The sequence below is a fragment of the Megalops cyprinoides genome, chromosome 1 (assembly GCF_013368585.1).
Source record: "Megalops cyprinoides isolate fMegCyp1 chromosome 1, fMegCyp1.pri, whole genome shotgun sequence".
In the NCBI taxonomy this organism is placed as follows: Eukaryota; Metazoa; Chordata; class Actinopteri; order Elopiformes; family Megalopidae; genus Megalops; species Megalops cyprinoides.
This window is the reverse complement of record NC_050583.1, coordinates 33,772,831-33,789,519: the sequence shown is the minus strand read 5'-3', so window position 1 is coordinate 33,789,519 and position 16,689 is coordinate 33,772,831. Positions and strand designations below refer to the sequence as shown.

General features: G+C 44.7%; 2 protein-coding genes across 5 annotated transcripts in view; both read right to left on the bottom strand.

Annotated features, from left to right (window-relative positions):
• The window catches only part of ift140 (intraflagellar transport 140 homolog (Chlamydomonas)), a 29,793-nt gene extending 23,024 nt beyond the window's left edge, over positions 1-6,769 (bottom strand). Inside the window, exons 1-15 of the mRNA XM_036542817.1 lie at positions 6,660-6,769; positions 5,039-5,199; positions 4,598-4,819; positions 4,284-4,405; positions 4,027-4,169; positions 3,597-3,772; positions 3,298-3,389; positions 2,727-2,833; positions 2,424-2,563; positions 2,049-2,252; positions 1,841-1,913; positions 1,504-1,595; positions 810-937; positions 581-698; positions 358-479 (exon numbers count right to left, since the gene is read on the bottom strand). Of these exons, the coding sequence (XP_036398710.1) occupies positions 358-479; positions 581-698; positions 810-937; positions 1,504-1,595; positions 1,841-1,913; positions 2,049-2,252; positions 2,424-2,563; positions 2,727-2,833; positions 3,298-3,389; positions 3,597-3,772; positions 4,027-4,169; positions 4,284-4,405; positions 4,598-4,819; positions 5,039-5,185 (1,886 nt within the window). The 5' untranslated portion in view covers positions 5,186-5,199; positions 6,660-6,769. The remainder of the gene's footprint in view (positions 1-357; positions 480-580; positions 699-809; positions 938-1,503; positions 1,596-1,840; positions 1,914-2,048; positions 2,253-2,423; positions 2,564-2,726; positions 2,834-3,297; positions 3,390-3,596; positions 3,773-4,026; positions 4,170-4,283; positions 4,406-4,597; positions 4,820-5,038; positions 5,200-6,659) is intronic.
• A 1,332-nt stretch (positions 6,770-8,101) lies between these two features.
• On the bottom strand, positions 8,102-16,139 carry telo2 (TEL2, telomere maintenance 2, homolog (S. cerevisiae)). 4 transcript variants are annotated; one of them, XM_036537163.1, is made up of 21 exons: positions 15,980-16,139; positions 15,066-15,416; positions 14,690-14,967; positions 14,521-14,589; positions 14,225-14,372; positions 13,949-14,051; positions 13,778-13,846; positions 13,393-13,534; positions 13,116-13,252; positions 12,815-12,894; positions 12,452-12,583; positions 11,594-11,682; positions 11,394-11,485; positions 11,195-11,311; positions 10,999-11,070; positions 10,687-10,860; positions 10,334-10,425; positions 10,003-10,102; positions 9,833-9,897; positions 9,415-9,530; positions 8,102-8,230 (listed from the first exon to the last, which is right to left on the bottom strand). In XM_036537163.1, the coding sequence occupies exons 2-21, from the start codon at positions 15,404-15,406 to the stop codon at positions 8,112-8,114; spliced, it is 2,535 nt and encodes an 844-aa protein (XP_036393056.1). In that variant the 5' UTR covers positions 15,407-15,416; positions 15,980-16,139; the 3' UTR covers positions 8,102-8,111. The 4 variants fall into 4 exon arrangements, with proteins under 4 accessions (XP_036393056.1, XP_036393047.1, XP_036393065.1 ...); XM_036537154.1 differs by having other exon boundaries at positions 16,062-16,137; XM_036537172.1 differs by having other exon boundaries at positions 16,071-16,130.
• Between the last annotated feature and the right edge of the window lie 550 nt (positions 16,140-16,689).

Below are 16,689 nucleotides of genomic sequence, written 5' to 3'. Positions count from 1 at the left end.
AGAGAACATATGCTGAGGTATTCACACTCCCGGTACACCCTCTGAAAATATGCAGCTAGGAGGATAATGTGCATTGAGCAGAAAAAAAATGGTACACAAAGCAATGCCTGTTTTATATGGTAAACTGAGTATTTGAGACATAGTGGTGATCAGTGTAGGTTTAGAATTAGTTTTAAGATTCTGGACATGATGTGACATCACTGCAGCATGACAGGAGAACTGAGAGTTGGTGTTATTGAAGCGATATTTCACTATATCAATCAAAATGGCTACTTGTTGTTTGAGTGCAAAATATTACAAACGATCATGTGACCTCAGTGCAGACCCCTAACATAAGTTTCAGCATGGCATATCTACCTGTCTGTGTCCTCTGTCTGTGAAATCCCACTCGGTGGTCGTCCGGTGAAGAAGTCAAAATGAGACAGAGTGTCCATCTCCACATCGTAGAAGTAGACCTTGTGGTCCGGTCTCCCATTGATCTGAAGGAAACACAGCCAGAGACATGGCATGAATGGCCTTTAGGGAAGGACCACCAAGACGCATAGGGCAGAGGTTACCCATGTATGCGGTCCTCACTCACCTGACTGAGCAGGATGCTGACTTGACTGCCATTGGCATTGCACTTCACTGACAGCAGAGCTCCCACGTTCGGAACAAGCTCACTCAGACTCTTAGCGTTGCAGTGTGGCTTGGCCTCCCTGCAAACAGCACCAGTAGCATAAAAACGACAGGCAGGGAGTTGAGGGATAAGAGCCAAACTGGCTGTCCATACTGCTGAGTAACAAAAGCATTGCATTTCATACACTAACCTGCGGGACAAGTCAAAGAGTTTGAAGTTCCCCGTGTCAGTGCCCACCGCAAGGAAGTTTCCGCACACGCTCAGCAGCACTGGGTTCCCCTCCGCTTCAGAGAACACCAGCAGCTGCTTCACTGTGCCCTGCAGGAGAGAAGAGCCACACAGCAGTCAGGTGTGTACACACACACAGATACATATGCACAAAGACACACAAACATGCACACACGTACACATACACCCACACATGCACGCAGACACACAAATGCACATGCACATACACACTATATGCAAACTTGTACATGCACACATATATTTGCACACACACAAGCACGTACTCACATTCACATGGAGAAACGTATGCATACAGTCACACAGGGACCCATGCACACACCCAAATTTGCACACACAGACACACACACATGCTTCACTGTGCCCTGCAGGAGAGAAGAGCCACACAGCAGTCAGGTGTGTACACACACACAGATACATATGCACACAGACACACAAAACAATGCACACCCAACACAAACAAAGATTTCATACAGACGTTAGAGCAGACAATTTCATCACTATAGTAGACAATATCATCACAGCCAAGAGATCTCATACCTCATTACTACAACAGAACTCCAGAAAACCAAGGCTTTTGTGGCCCGGAGCAGGGAATGCAGGTGAGGCTATGGGTAAAGGGCCCCAGAGAAACTAACCTGTAAAGTGCGAACCTGCACCCTGTTGGGCTCCACAGTATAGATACTCTCCTCATGCACAGCAAGGGCTTGGGATTCACATGGGAAAGAGCCTGTGATTAAAGGAGAGAGAGGGGAGGATTGGGTGAGGAGGGGGCACATCGACATAAAAATCCTACAAAGGAGTCAAAACAAGAACACAAAGACTACAGCTCTCAGACACAAGACAGTATAGACATACAAGTTCAAAATGTTCCGACCACATTCAAACAGTCAACCAACTCTGTCTGCCACAAGGGCACTGCAGCTGACATGGGCCTAAACCCCCCCAGTCTGTCATGCTCCTGGGCAGCTGTACCTGTGTTGCGCAGCATGGTTCCTGAGGACTCATACACTGTGACCTGCTTCCCATTCCACACAGTCACTGTATCCTACAGAAGGGGGGGGGGGGGGGGCAGACATCAGTCAAAGCCTGCCTGACAGCTTTATGAAAGGGAAGGTCCCCACGACAGGTCCACTTTTCACTCGACAGAATTACATGTCCAGGCTGACGTCCCACTCTTTACCTTGCTGACACAGACGCCCTTGATGTGCATGTCCGTGCGCAGGCTGAGCTGGCTCCCGGTGCTGAAGTAGGACAGGCTGAGCTGGTTGGGCGTCAGCTGCACTGCCGCCACCTGCTGGCTGAAGTGGGCGGACATGACGTGCTCACACAGGATCATGACGGTGCTCACTCCGTTGGCAGCCAGGAGGTTCAGGCTGGAGCCCCACTGAACAGAGGGATGAGGAGACGCGAACTTGGAGTGCGTGTTTCAAAGAGAGAGTGAGACAGAGTGTGCAAGACCCCGGCCATCAGGTGAGGGAGTGCTGCCCCAGTTTAACAGCACCTCTGAAGCACCTGTTCTTCAGGACGCTTCCCTCAAGGTGAGATGGCAATGTACCTGGAGCTGGGTGATGTTTCCTTCAACCTCAGTGGGAGTCTGCAGTTTCCACTGGCTCTGGGTGTCCACTCTGTGACCGGACACGGACCCCTTCCGCCACATGGCAATGCGGCCCCTGCTAGTTCCTGCAGCGAGTATATCTGGAGAGAGTACAGTGGGAAGTGAGGAAGGGAATTCAAAACAGTTAAATATCTTCCCAAGAACTTTTGAAGCATTGAAGACTACTTCAGTTCCAACACAGTCCTACCGTAATATCTTTTTCTACTATATTCAAAGAAAGAAATGTAAAACTGTAAGGTTCACCTTTTGCTGCACAGTATGACACACAGTTGAGCGTCTCTCCCTTCTCGTAGCCAAGATTCTCATCCAGAGATAGTACATAGTTGTCGTCTCTCTCCAGGTCCCACAGCCTAAAAAAAAAAGCCATGTACGCTCACCATTATTCATCTTAAATATGTCAGATGGATAAGGCATATCAATAACAAAAAAATAATAAGTTCTGTTGAGGTGAGAGGTTAAAAGCACTGCTATAGTAATATCTAGTATCTAATATCTATTATCAGCACTACCTTATTAGGACTAAGGATTGTTTATGAAAATATTGATTTGTTTAGTAAGCACATGTCCTTAACAACAAAGACTTGCAGGGCATTGTAATATACTCATTATAAAAACTCTTATGCAGGTGAAGTTAAAAGATTCATAATTTTTGGATATGCAAATGTTTTCAAACTTTCTTGCCAGAATTCGCAAAACAACTAAGCACCAAAATCATATGCTTACTTCCTCTAATTCTTAAAGGAGATGAACATTTCACTGAGATAAAGCTGCCATAATGTCGTTTATAACTGAAATAAACAAGCCCCTTGCCTACCTGATGACATGCTCCCCAGTGGCTGTGATGAGAAGGCCCTGATCTGACCATGCAATGTTTGTACTCTGCCCACTCTTCCCACTGAGCTTCACCTGCAAGCACACATACTTACACAATGCTACACAAATCTATACTATACCTTCACAGGCCACAGAGCAGCATAAACTTTCCAAAATAAAAGTCTGTTGAAACAGCCATAATAGGTGTGTTAACAAATGAGGGAACTTTATTGTTCAAACTCATACTGTGGTGTTACCAGTGGAGAAGTCCCTAAGTGAGTGATATGATTGTGCAGGCACCTTCAAGAGCTCCTGGGCGCCCCCCTCAGGCCCCAGGCTGTACTGCGACAGATGCAGGGTTTCTGTGATCACAGCCAGCACATCTCGCCTCTCCAGATACAGTAACTTCTGCACAGGGCTGTCCACACTCAGTATGGGGCTGCTCTTACCCTTCTCATCTACACAGTGCACAGAGCCTACACACAGAGAGGGAAAAAAGGCTGAAAACACACTAAAGACTCACACACACACACACACACAGCTCACTTACAGTGCGTGCAGACTGCACAGAAGGAACAAAGACTGGACACGCTTGCACACTTACCAGGAAAATCTATTTAAAAATATATATTTCTTTCTTTCTATTTTACAATTAAAATGAACAAACGTATTAAAGTAAGCCATTCCATATGTGTGCAAACATATATGACAGTGGGAAAGCTGGCCTAACCATCAGCGGTGCTGACAAAGAAGGTCAGTCCTTCCAGAGAGCCGAGCTTCAGCGATCCCCCCTTCCCCGCCTTCCTCCAGTTGAACATGTCCAGCGCGTTCTCATCCCCGCTCACCGCTGCCCGGGCCAGCTGCGCCACATCCCTGCGTACGGCACAACAGTGACACTGAGGCGCAGAGCACGCGCAGAAACACAGCTGCGTGCGCCCGCACCCTCTGCTGCTGGCAAGCTGTGCCGAGGGGGCCGGAGTCACTCACTCTCCCGGGGGCGAGGGCCTGAAGACGGAATAGGTTAAGGGCTTCCCGTAGTCGTGCTTCGCAAGACAGCCTCCCTGAAGCCTCCCGCGGGCATCCAGCTTCCACAGCGCCAGGACACCCATCTGCACAGACCCACAAAACACACCAAACAGAGCTTCAAAAAAACAACTCATCTGTGAAGGGAATTCTTTACTGAGCTGAGGTGCAGTGTGGGACGGGAGTCCGGAGACGAGCACGCACACGCACACACACACACACACACACACACACACACACACACACACACACACACACACAAACACAAACACACACACCTGGTCCCCTGTGATGAGGCGGCTCCCGGTGCTGCTCCAGTCGAGGAGGGTGATGCAGGCGGTGTGAGTGGCAGGCAGGGTGCTCTGCTCTCCCGAGGGGTAAGTCTGCAGGAGCACCTCTCCTGTCTCCCAGCCCACGGCCAGCACCGGCTTGCTGGGGTGCCAACGCAGCACCGTGGGCTGGCAGGAGCGCTCAATGTGACAGCTACCAACATGCTCTCCCTACGTGGTGAAACACGGCAAAAAATGTCATGCTTTCCGTTCCCTTCAGGTCTCTGTTAATGCCACTCATGGTTTGGCACACTGAAATGTTCTGCTATTCCAGGCCTAAAATTGCTGTCTAACAGAGAGGTATAAAATGTAAACGTAAATGCAAAATGTAAGACATTATTACACAACATCAAACAAAGGCCTGTTTTTTTTTTCTTGGGTGTGACTCACCTGCTGGAGGTAAAGATCAACACTGCCCCCAGAGGTGGGGCTGACTGAGGCCACCGCTAACACAGGCTGTGTTGAGTGCCATGCGATTTGACAAGGAGTCCCATTCGACTCTGGGGCCTCAATCCGATGATCGAAGTACACTGCCATGTGCTGAACTCTGCCTGCAAAACGATTGTTAGTGTAAATAACACATTAGCTGTATACCAAGTCATATGCTGAAAAATTATTTTACTATTATTTTAATTGTCAGCTTAAGGATTTGTCTGTCTTACAGGACATCTGGCACACCATCTTGTCCAGTGAGAAAGGAATATCTCTAAATTTAGATATGTCTTATCTTGATTACTACATTTCTCTCACACCAAACTTTCTTTTGGTCTTTATCTGCCTAAAACTCCTACCCATTACTCAGCTTGTTTTCCAGTGTAATTTACATAACTATGACCTTATTTAACACCACCAATTGACTTGTCCTTAAAAAAAATATTCTGAAAAATGTAAAATACCCACAACGCTCCACTAATAGTTCTTATTTTTCTTTTAATGTTCAAATCTGATTCATTTGCTTCTAAACGTATAATTATCTTATTTAAATAATATTAAAATGTATTTTTGTTCTGTATATTCCCAGATTTGATTGACTTGAATTGCTATCAATGTATATAAATGAACGGCACATTCTTTCTGCTAAATTGACGATTGAATTACTACTACTAAAACAACACGCAACTTGTCTAATTCTTGCAGCGCCTAAGAGTATGGATGGTCGTTGCAAGGTATCTAACGCTTGACTGGGAAAGCGTAGCACAACCATTCAGGCCAGCTAGCTACATCTAAGGAGGTTTAAAAAGCTAGGTGTTAACGTTAGATCACAAGGTTCAACAGATTGAAAGAACGCTAGACTAACTACGTTCTCATCTTTGTTTAGGTAACGTTAGCTACCAAAATAAATGGATAACTTACACTTACAGCTAGATGGTAAACTATCAAACTTAGAACCCAACCGTAATGTATTCTTTTAATCTGTTTCATTTTTCTACCTCGCTAATTAGCTAGATATCCGATACTAACACCAGCAAAGACACCCATCTAACATTAGCAACCTAGCTATCTGTATAAACACATTCAAACAATAAACTTTTCTTGCATTAGACTTTTGCTTTGGAAATGATTAAAAGGACTGGCAATATGGCTAGATAACCAGCTGGTGACTTAAAATAAACCAAGCAGTAAAAATAACAGGAAAAGCATGGTATCTGCTGGTTAAGTTTACTCATGGAATCTGCTTGCTAGCTATCTTGCGGTCTAAATAGCAGAGATTATATACCTAGACTCTAGTTCGTAAGAGAATATTTCAAATAATTAACAAACCTGGATAGCCTGCCAAATCATCGGATTGAGCATTTAATTTTAAGTCGTTCGTAAGACTTTGAAAGTTATCTTTTAATCTAGCTATGGCCTTTTATATGTTTCATTTAGCTGTCTTGCTAATGTTAATCTATCTTGGGGCTCTGAGGCCTGCTACAGTTATACAGTAGCATCATTGTAGCTAACGTTAGCTTTGTTAGCTGGTCTATTTCAGACCAAGTGACAGTAAAACTGGTACGTTTAACACTTTTACCTGAACAGCCTTTTTCCCTCTTTTGTCGTTAAACTGTTGACAGTAGAAGGTACATACGGTGGCAAAAGAGAATGAGAAATTCCTACAATGTTTTGCCTTCAGCCGTGCGAATCAGCGTCGCTCCTCGTTACCCCGACAACCTCGACAAGATCCGTAGGGAGGAGTTACGGAAAATACCGAACATTGCCGAGTGTAAGTTTAATGTATTAACAGTATCAGTTCCAAATGAAAACAAAACATACATTACAATGACCATAAAACAAGCAGTGTTTTTAAATCTTGGACCATTCATAATATGCCGTGTTTGCATGTAACGTTTTATGGATATTACCATCCGTCTGATGATAATAAGGGGTGCGCTCGTGACCCAACGAAGTTGTCGAGTATATTTTCATAATGTCATCTAAGTGGTATGCAACAATTCTGAGACAAAAGCACCACACAAGCCTTGCATGTCAAGACAAATGTTATTTCTTGCATACATCATGTACTGTATCTCAAAGAATTTGTAAGGGCTCTCTATGTATTAACGATCAGCGTCCAAATTGGAACTCGTCTTTTCCCTATAGTGAAGTGAGAAGGTTGATTTTGTTGCTGAGTCTTGACTTAACACTTCTAATCTACTGGAAATATTTGTTTCTCTTAAAACATTCGATAAAACACCTTGTCCAGGCTGTAGACAGATGTGATCTAGATAATACCACCATAGTAGAATTGTCATAAAACAAAACAAAAATAATTTACGTAGCATTTCACTACATGCTTAACACATATATATGACCATTTTTGAAAATAACTAATACTGACTTACTAACTGGAAAACTTTAATGCACCACTAAATAATAAAATGCTGTGAAATAGCACAGTCTCCATTTCAACATTCTTTTGCCAGTTTTTTATTATTATTATTATTATTGTCATTTGATGGTAACACAATTTACCTTTATGATATCACAAAAAATAAATGAACAGCATTACTTCATATGAACAGTGTTAACGTGGGAAGGATCTATACAACATATACACATTCATTTGAGGTAAGGAAGAAGGATGTGTCTGTGGGGGCAGAGAGTTACACAACTTCCTTGGTAAACACCTGTACAGCAGAAGGATTTTGGACCAGATCCTCAAGCACAGGAAAGAGAGGAAAAAAAGACATCCTCCTTCCTTGTTAAAATTCCAAAGGTTTATTTCTGTCCCAATGACTCCCATCCTCTCAACCAGTCTATAAATATTTCGGCGGGAAAATGAGTTAGCTAAAGTGTGAATGCTGTGTGTGGTGGCGTTCCTGCATCCCTGGCGGGACATTCTGTTCCGGATGTGGCAGATTGCATGACTCCTGGCAGACCTGCACAAAGCCCATGTACATGAAGGACACCCCACACCTTCTACCCCCTCATCCCCTACCTATTTCCCACCCGCACCCCCCCGTAATCCCCCTGCCCCTCCACATTAGGACTGAAGTGCCATGGCAGGAGGTTCCAGCTCTGCCTTCAGGCTCTTCTCCAACAGCACTAGACTCTGCAGGGCCAGGCTCCTGCAGTCTGCATCTGGATCCCCCTCTGCCACATCTGTCCAGGGGAGAAAAATCAATGGCCCGCAGTGAGAAAGATGGCGGCAGGTTATATCTTCGATATGTTGCCAGAATTATAAAAATCTATCTATTGAACGGTATCTATGGAATTTATTGAATCTACTAGAGTTTTATGAAAAGTATTTTTTATTCTTTCTAACTCGTGACACGCAGCCTCGAAATATATAAAACACAAAGAAGGCTTGCATATTTGAATCTGATTAATATTGTTATTGAGTATTAATCTGATGTCCTATTTAGAAATATAGAGGAACACTGAAAAAGACTGGGTCTTGATCATTTAAAAAATGTATGTAAAAACATTTACTTTCCAGCTGAAAGGAAGGTTAAAATATTACAAAAGTGTTCTGCAGCTAAATTATATGTTTCATGGGTTTGATGTTTGATTTACTTGCGTTTTGATACAAAAAAATTCCCGGTTCACAAATCACGTCACAAAGATAGTCCCCCTTTCAGAGGACATCCTGAAATCTCTGCTCGCCTTCCTGCTTTGGATTTCCCCTGAAGCACTCCTGTCACTACAGCTGGACTCTCCCCTCTCCAAGAGGCAACCAGGACATCCCTGATTGACGCAGAGGTTCCAGCTGCCAGGAACAGCCTGTCGCAGCAGGTCGTGAGCTTTGAAACGTATACTATGGCTGAGGTCTCAGGCATTGAAGGGCACTGCACCAGCTGTGACACCTTGGGGTCTCTCTTCCTCTCAGCCCTGAGAAATCTCACTGCAAAAGCAGCACTGGCCGCCTGACTCATTCATCATACCAAATGACCTCTCCTATTACTGTAGCGTAAAGATTTCCACAGTACATAGCAGAGCCTCGCCCTACTTCAGTCAAAATGTCACATTCAAAAAAGTTGCATCCTGGGATTAATAACACAAAATAGACACGAATGTGGGAGAAAATATAAAACAGCTAACACTATCAGGAAAGCACCACCCACTGGTGAAGATCAGTCTGGTAATGATCTCATTTTCTAAATACTGTCAATTAAAAAATTCTGATTGCTAAAATATAGATCAGTTATGTAAGAGACAATGGTAAACACAAACATGTCAACATCACAAGGGTTCCACATCACAATATATATGCAAGCAGTCTTAATTGCCACTAAATTATTTAGGAATATCTGTACGTTGCAGTCAGTCAAACTCAGGTATCTTACCTGCCAGCCATGCTCTGGTCTCCAACAAATGATCACTGAGCTCAGACAATAGGTTCTGACTGGGCATGCTCAGGAACACAGCACAGATTGCAAACAAAACCCCCTGTCGGACGACCCTGAGACATGGAGTGAGACAGTTAATAGACACACAATGGCAGGAAGGTTAAATGTTTTTTCTTTGGCAAAAAAGAAAGCATCTGCCAAAAGATAATACACAAACAACTAAGGATTCAGCAGAATGAAGGTATCTGATACACCAGGTAAATCAGCACTGAAACAGACAACTCCATTCACAAAGGGACCTTTCAGGACTGCTGTTGCTATTTGTTGTTGGCTCAGTTCTACATGCTTGGCTGGGTTCTTCTACACTCATTCCATTCTACCCACAATAACCACCTCTGGCCTCCGGAACACTCACTGGTCCACATGGTAGCGCACAGCCCACACAAAGTCCAGCAAAGCTCTGCCCATCTGAGTGGCCACCTGCAGGACAGCACGGGTATTTCAACACACGCCAAACTGATGTGGATGTTTCAGCATTGTAGAGAAGCACAGACACGCAGAAAAAGCCATCTGACTGTAACGTACCGGAGCATTTACTGCGAGATACATTAGGAGGCCCAGCGTGTGGATCAGCCTCCCCAGCACCAAGTGGTCACTTCCCAGCAGGTCAAAGGTCACCTGTGGCCTACGACACAAGAGAAGGCTCCCACTGTAGCTTAAGAGTCATTGTGGTAATTCACCAATGGTGTTGTGTTCAACTCTGTGAGGTTCATATTCATGGTTGCTTTATAATTTAAAAACAACCACATGGATAATTCAAAGATAACAGATACAGTGCTATATCAAGCTTAGTGGGACCCTCCACCCTATACGAGTACTTCAGAATGCGGTGGCAAACATCCAGTGCAAAAGGTACCTGTCATATTTCTGCAGAAGAGGGAAAAAGAAAAAGCCAGCGACAGGGGCATAGCGGTTTGGACTGGCACTGGCAGGGGGCCGAGAAGCTCCCTGTCAGGAGAACAGACAACACCAGATATCATTATAATGATGCTCTCTGCCAGAGTGCAATATTTTCATCAAGTAATTTTTACCAGGTGCACAGAGTCAATGTAAACATCTATAAGTGCTCTGAGACAGTACCTGTAACAGTTTAATGGGATTTAAATAAATGTCAACGCGCTACTCATGAAAGTATTGCTTCCCAGGTGAAAGTGTCACCTGGACAAACTTTGTAAGGACGGAATGACAGTGTGAAGAAGGGTGACCTACTTTCCCAAAGCGCCGCGTTTTGCCCTGAATTCGCTGCTCCACAACCTTCCGCCAGTGCAGTGGGGCATCACAGGGGTCAATGGGCACAATGTTGGCGGCAGACCGAGTCCCTTGAGAAGGGCGGGTCTTCTCTGTGATTGGCTGAGAGAGTTCCTGCGCGGCGAGAGTCAGGACCTGACACAGAGGATGTACAGTGACACACTGTGGGATACACACTGTATACAAGAATATGGTAAAAGGAGAGCGCTTACAATGAACACTGGACATCCCCAAGTGTGCAGAGAGTTTTTAACACTAGCTTTACTGTCTCACCTCTAACATATCGAGGCGCTGTCGCAGACTGTAATTTAAACTGTAGAACTCTGTGGTCAGGTACTCAGTCACCTGAGAGAGATAAGAGGCCAGGCAAAAAAAAAAAAGCAGGACAGAGAGAAAGGGCTATCAAAAGAAAATCCTTGGAGTGCTAGTCATGAGTCCACTTCAAAAGGAAAGGCAGGTCGTCTCATACCGGGATACAGTCCGTAACAGCGAGGGCCACCATGGCGGCCTGGCGCATGCCCAGGAAGCCCGCAGTGCTGTACCTGTCCTCCAGGTGCAGCAGCACCTTGGTCAGCTCCACGCTGACCTGCAGAGAAACGCACACTGAGCTGAGCGCACGGACAGGAGGCGCTAGCGCAGGGCTGGAAGGGCGGGCGCGTGCCCCTTACCTCTCTGACCGCAGAGCTGTTCTTACGCACCAATCCCTCCGCGGCACGGAGACTGAGCTCCACCCTCTCCCCGTCCTCAGAGGAGATGAGGGCTGACAGACAGGACCAGAGACAGGTGAAGATTACACAGAGCCAAACCTCAACTAAAATGTCTGATTCCAAAGACACTGTCTAAGCAGAGGCAGGCCCCCTACACATACCTTCCATGCAGTCTCTCAGATAGCGGGGAGGGGTGGCTTTCGTCATCTCCCGATCTTCAGACATGTCATAAGGGGTGAGCTCATCGTCACTGTCAAGTACACACACACAAGAAGCACGAGTGAACTGCTGGTACACAGTTATATACATTACACAAAGCAATGTGTTACTCACTGTACACATACTATTACAATGACATATAACTGAGTAAGCAAAACATTACTGTTAAAGGATGGGAACAGATGGCACTGAACTCCAATTCACACATCCAATCATATGTGATGCAATTACATTTACTTTGTTGAAGTATTTCATTGTGGAATTCCTGTTTTTATAGTTCTTCAACAAAATCTAGAGGACAAAACAGAACCATTTTTTGAACACAATTGTCTGGCAACACAAAAAGTGTGTGTTCTATTCCATGCATCAGCTGGCTGGTTTGATTGTTTCTTTGATGTGCTGGAAAATGCAACAGTAAAAGAGACAAATTAGTAAAATATGTGAATCGGTCTGCATGAATATGTGGAACTGAATTAGGTACTTACAGGATGTCACATAATGTAGCAATGTGTCCAAAAAGTAATCCAATTAGATAAAATACTCAGATGACATAACTCATAAATGTTACAATGCACTGCTGAATTAGAAAATAAGTTTTTCCTTGTTCAACAGTTAAAATCACAAGAACAAAGGAGGAAAATTACAAATGTAATCGAGATAATCTTTTGAGCAAATTATGCATAACAACACTGGTCTTACTGACAGTTCAATTAATATAAAAGCTATTTGAAGTCTGTTCCAATAATTGCTTCACATTTCCCTACTTTGCAAATGATAATCTACATCCTGTCCATTCTCACCTGTCCAGCTCTGAGTCACAACCCTGTTCTGCTGGTCTTACTGGGTCTACTGGTGAAGTCAAAGAAGTGACTTCTTCAGGTGAACTCTGCCCTTTGATCTCTGACCTTTTGTTACTCTGGGAAGGGTCTGGTCTGTGAGAGAACACAATAAGCATATCACAAAAGAACTACAAGCCTATGGCACTGAAAAGGAATGAAGCAATGAGTGTTTGAAGCAATGAATGTGTTTGTTTGCTGGATAGCAGTGTATCCGAAATATGTTTGTGTTTTTAGTTTGTGTTATGCATAAATAAGCACTACCATTTAATAAAGAAATGTAGCAATCTGTGAATTGTGTCTAAAGAAGAATAGGAAAGACATCACCTGTCAGCAATGGCAGCGTCCTCAGCAGGCAGAGGGTCCATCATGGAGAGTAGCTCCCGCGTCTCATCATCCTCTTCATACTGGAGGGAGGGCAGCATTGAACAAACACACAAACATGCACACCTGTAAAGCCACAGCCATAGCCCTATACTGTAAAACATACCACTGAAAAAAAATGCAAAAAGTGAACATCTCCCTTATCTGCTGCTCCAACACACTGTTCAGACGAAGACTTCGAAAGGAATTAAAGCCTGAATGAGCTCTAGCTTATGAGCTCAACTTTGTTTGCACCAGAGAGTACCTGGAATTTGAGTTTGGCCCCGCCGGTATCTAGCCGAGCGCTCAGACACTCGCCCACCACCATGCCCACACGTCGCACCCGCACCAGGCAGTTGTCCAGATGGCACTGCATCCCTCCCATCATGCATTGCAGGAGCTCTGAAAGTTGGGCAGAGAAAAATTCTTTAAACTGACAGGGTCAGTACTGTTAGCACTTACTGGGATTATAATCAAAGCCTATCCAGTTTGCAGAGGAGAGCAGAGAGGTGTATTGTGTGGTGGAAGCTGTGCTGTCTGACCTGGACGGAGCTCCTGCAGCTCAGTGTCGCTCAGCAGGCCCAAACACACCAGCAAGGCCCGGCTCAGGTACAGCTGCTGCTCCACGGGAGTGTGTCTGACCGCGCTGCTGTTAGCCCATGTCTGGCACAGTGACCGCAGGACCTGCAACCATGCATACACACACATATACACACACACATGAAGTGTTACAGTGCCTGCGTATACTCTGTGCGTACATTCACATTACTCACTGCACAAAAATAAACATACACACTTCTGTGCACATAAAGAAAAACACACATACATACACACAGTCATACCAACATACAATTATTCAAGCAAGAAATACCATTCAACAGAAGCCGCGGGGATTAAATACATAAATGCCACAAAGTTCTTCCTGACCTGGATGAGCAGCGGTCGGCGCTCCCTGTCCTGGGCAAGATATCCTAGGAGAGTGCGCACTACACTGGTCTGAGAGACACAGAGAAATATGAGAGTGCATAGGAGGCCCAAACTGTCACAGGTCATCTTGAAAAACTATCTTCCACTCTGCTGTACCACCAACAGTCTCACCTTGTACTTGTACTGCAGCAAAAGGAGTTTATGGGTCATGACAAACTGCGCTTTCTTATTCTTCACCACAACATTCCCCATAATCCTCGACAGAGCCGCTGGTCTAAAGAAATGAAAAGACACCAGTGGAAAAAACAGGTACTCAGTAAAATGTCATCCATCTAATGCAGCAGCACATAGCTCAAATTAAACAACCAGAACAGCCAGTCAAAAGATGGAGTCAGAGTCAAACTGGGGGCTTGACATTTCTAAGGGTTATTACTCCTCCCTGCTTACCCCTCCACAGCTTGCACCAGCCCTGTGACCACACTCTCCATCCAGCGCTCTGGAACGTCCTCCATCAGGCGCCAGCACACTCTCTGCCACACCATGTCGGAGCGGGTGCGAGCAGAGAGGTGAGGTGCTAGCTCCTTGAACATGTGCTCTGAGAACAGAAGTACACACTCAGGTAAAACCACAAAGAGAAAGCTATACGATTTAAGAACAGTCATTATCGATAAGTTACTACAATGGCAAGGTTAGCACACATGACTGACAAAAATACATTATATCTCAGTAAAGGCCCCACTTACCACTGTGTCCCTGCACACAAGCCTTCCCCAGCAGTTGTGCCACAAAACTCAAGGAGCAGTCCTGTCCTTCTGTACAGGCAAGCGAAAGATACGTGTATTCATACACGCACACACACACATATACACACCCCAGTACAAACACACATAAAGTAGCTGCCTCGTGCCCCACCTCTTAAAGCCTGGCAGGTCCTCTCCAGTGCAATGCTCAATTCCCTGGCCAGCAGGGGGTAGTACTGGGCAGGCAGAAAGAGGGGCCTGTTATGTGGATGCAAGTGGTTGGCTGTAAGGTCAGGCAGAGACACCAACCGCCCCAGGAGTGTCTCTCTCAGCTGAGGGGAGTCCGGAGAAAAGGACCCCTGGCAGCGAGACCAGAGCAAGGCAGCCAGACGGCCACTTTGCAAGTATCGCTCCAGAACACCCACCACCCTGTCCAGACCTGCGCTTGGGCTGACAGACAGTTACAGTTTGAATACAGAGTCAGCTGAACAAATGCAAAACACAATTACACAAACTTTTTGACCTGCATCATTCTCAAAAAGTCTCACCAGGATGAAGCAATGTAGTCCATAAGCACCAACAGAGCCTGGTCTGGGGGACCTCTAAGGAACAAACCATCCCACAGGTCCGAGCACTGGGCAGAGGTGAGAAGCTGCAGCTTATTGGCTTTCAGGTTACCAACCAGGAACTTCAAGAAACTGGTGTAGTGCGTCCGGTTGAACTCGTCTCTCTGAGCGGGCGAGATCTTCTCCTGAGACTCATTGTCCAGATAGCTGACCAGTGTGTGAAGACTGTGGGCCACCTCCTCAGCATCCCCAGAGGTAGACAGGGTTCTGACACATTGACTGACATGCAGGCGAACCTCTGCTTCGGCACTCATGTTTTCCATCTGTCAGGCCCTAAAGGCAAAAAATCTAAGCGTCACCACTGTAATGTTTGACTCTGGCTTACTCACATCAGCTCAGTTCGCCAGGCTACCAGTATTCACAGGCACACTTCATGTTCCTCCTCTACAATTTCAACAGGTTATTATAAAATACTTTCAGAAAAGCAACTGCAAATTTCCTTTACACAACACAACGAAAAAGCACTTTATTGTATTTATCTTTTTAAGGTCTGGGGCTTCCTAGGTGTTGACACTGATGACTTCGGGAGAGATACGTAAACTCTTAATTTAAGAGATAATCATAATGTGGGTAGCTAACTAGCTCGCAATGACAGTTAATTATTTGGCTGGTTAGTTGACGTTACATCTCAATCACACCTTGCATAGAAGCTAGCTAGATATCTGCCAAGCTAACGACAGTCAGCAGCTATCTGTCACCCAAAATGGCCTGCAATCGTGCAAAAAAACTTTAGAGTAGCTGAATAATTACTCGTATGTATCAAACACGTCCACTACGTGAAGTTCAGGCAGTTTGCCTATGAGTGACTGTGGGTTAGCCATTCCGTTGTAAAGTACCTTTGTCGTTACGAACTTGCAACTCATCAAGAATCACAAGCATAAGCTATATCCTCAGACTTTAAAAAAAATACGGATTTACCAGAACGACCTGTAATTCTGACACACGCAAGACCAGTATTTCCTTATTGCTCTCATGTATAGATGCGCGCCGCCATCTTCAAACCATTCAAGTGCGCTTGTTAAATCAACTCGTACTGAAAAGTTACTCCCAGTTTGCAGAGATTGGTTCCTTCGTGTATTCTGATGAATCGTCCGGCTGTGTTTTTGCTATCTTTTGCCAACTAAGCCACGTGGTCAAATTACTATTCATCAGCAAGTGGTGTATTTTTTTATTCATCCTGTTTTAAAACGTTTTAAAACTTCCGCCGTGTTTCAGAAATAGAAGTGGCATTGTTGTACGTCATAATAAAGTTTGTAAATAACGAAATTATATATAATACATTATTAATATCATAAATTTCTCAGGTCTCGAGCTACATGTTTATTAACTTCAACCTGAGTGATAGCAGTTCCCCCACGCTTAAAACCCTTCTTTCTTCTCCAACCAAAAAATGGAAATATTTGTACAAACATGCAAATGAGCCAATACCCAACCTATTCATAAAAAAACTGTTTTCAGTGAAATTTAGATGACATCAAATAACGTTATTCATTTCAAGTTAAGTGACATGCCTTGATATAGATTAATTTAAAAATAATTTCGAAAA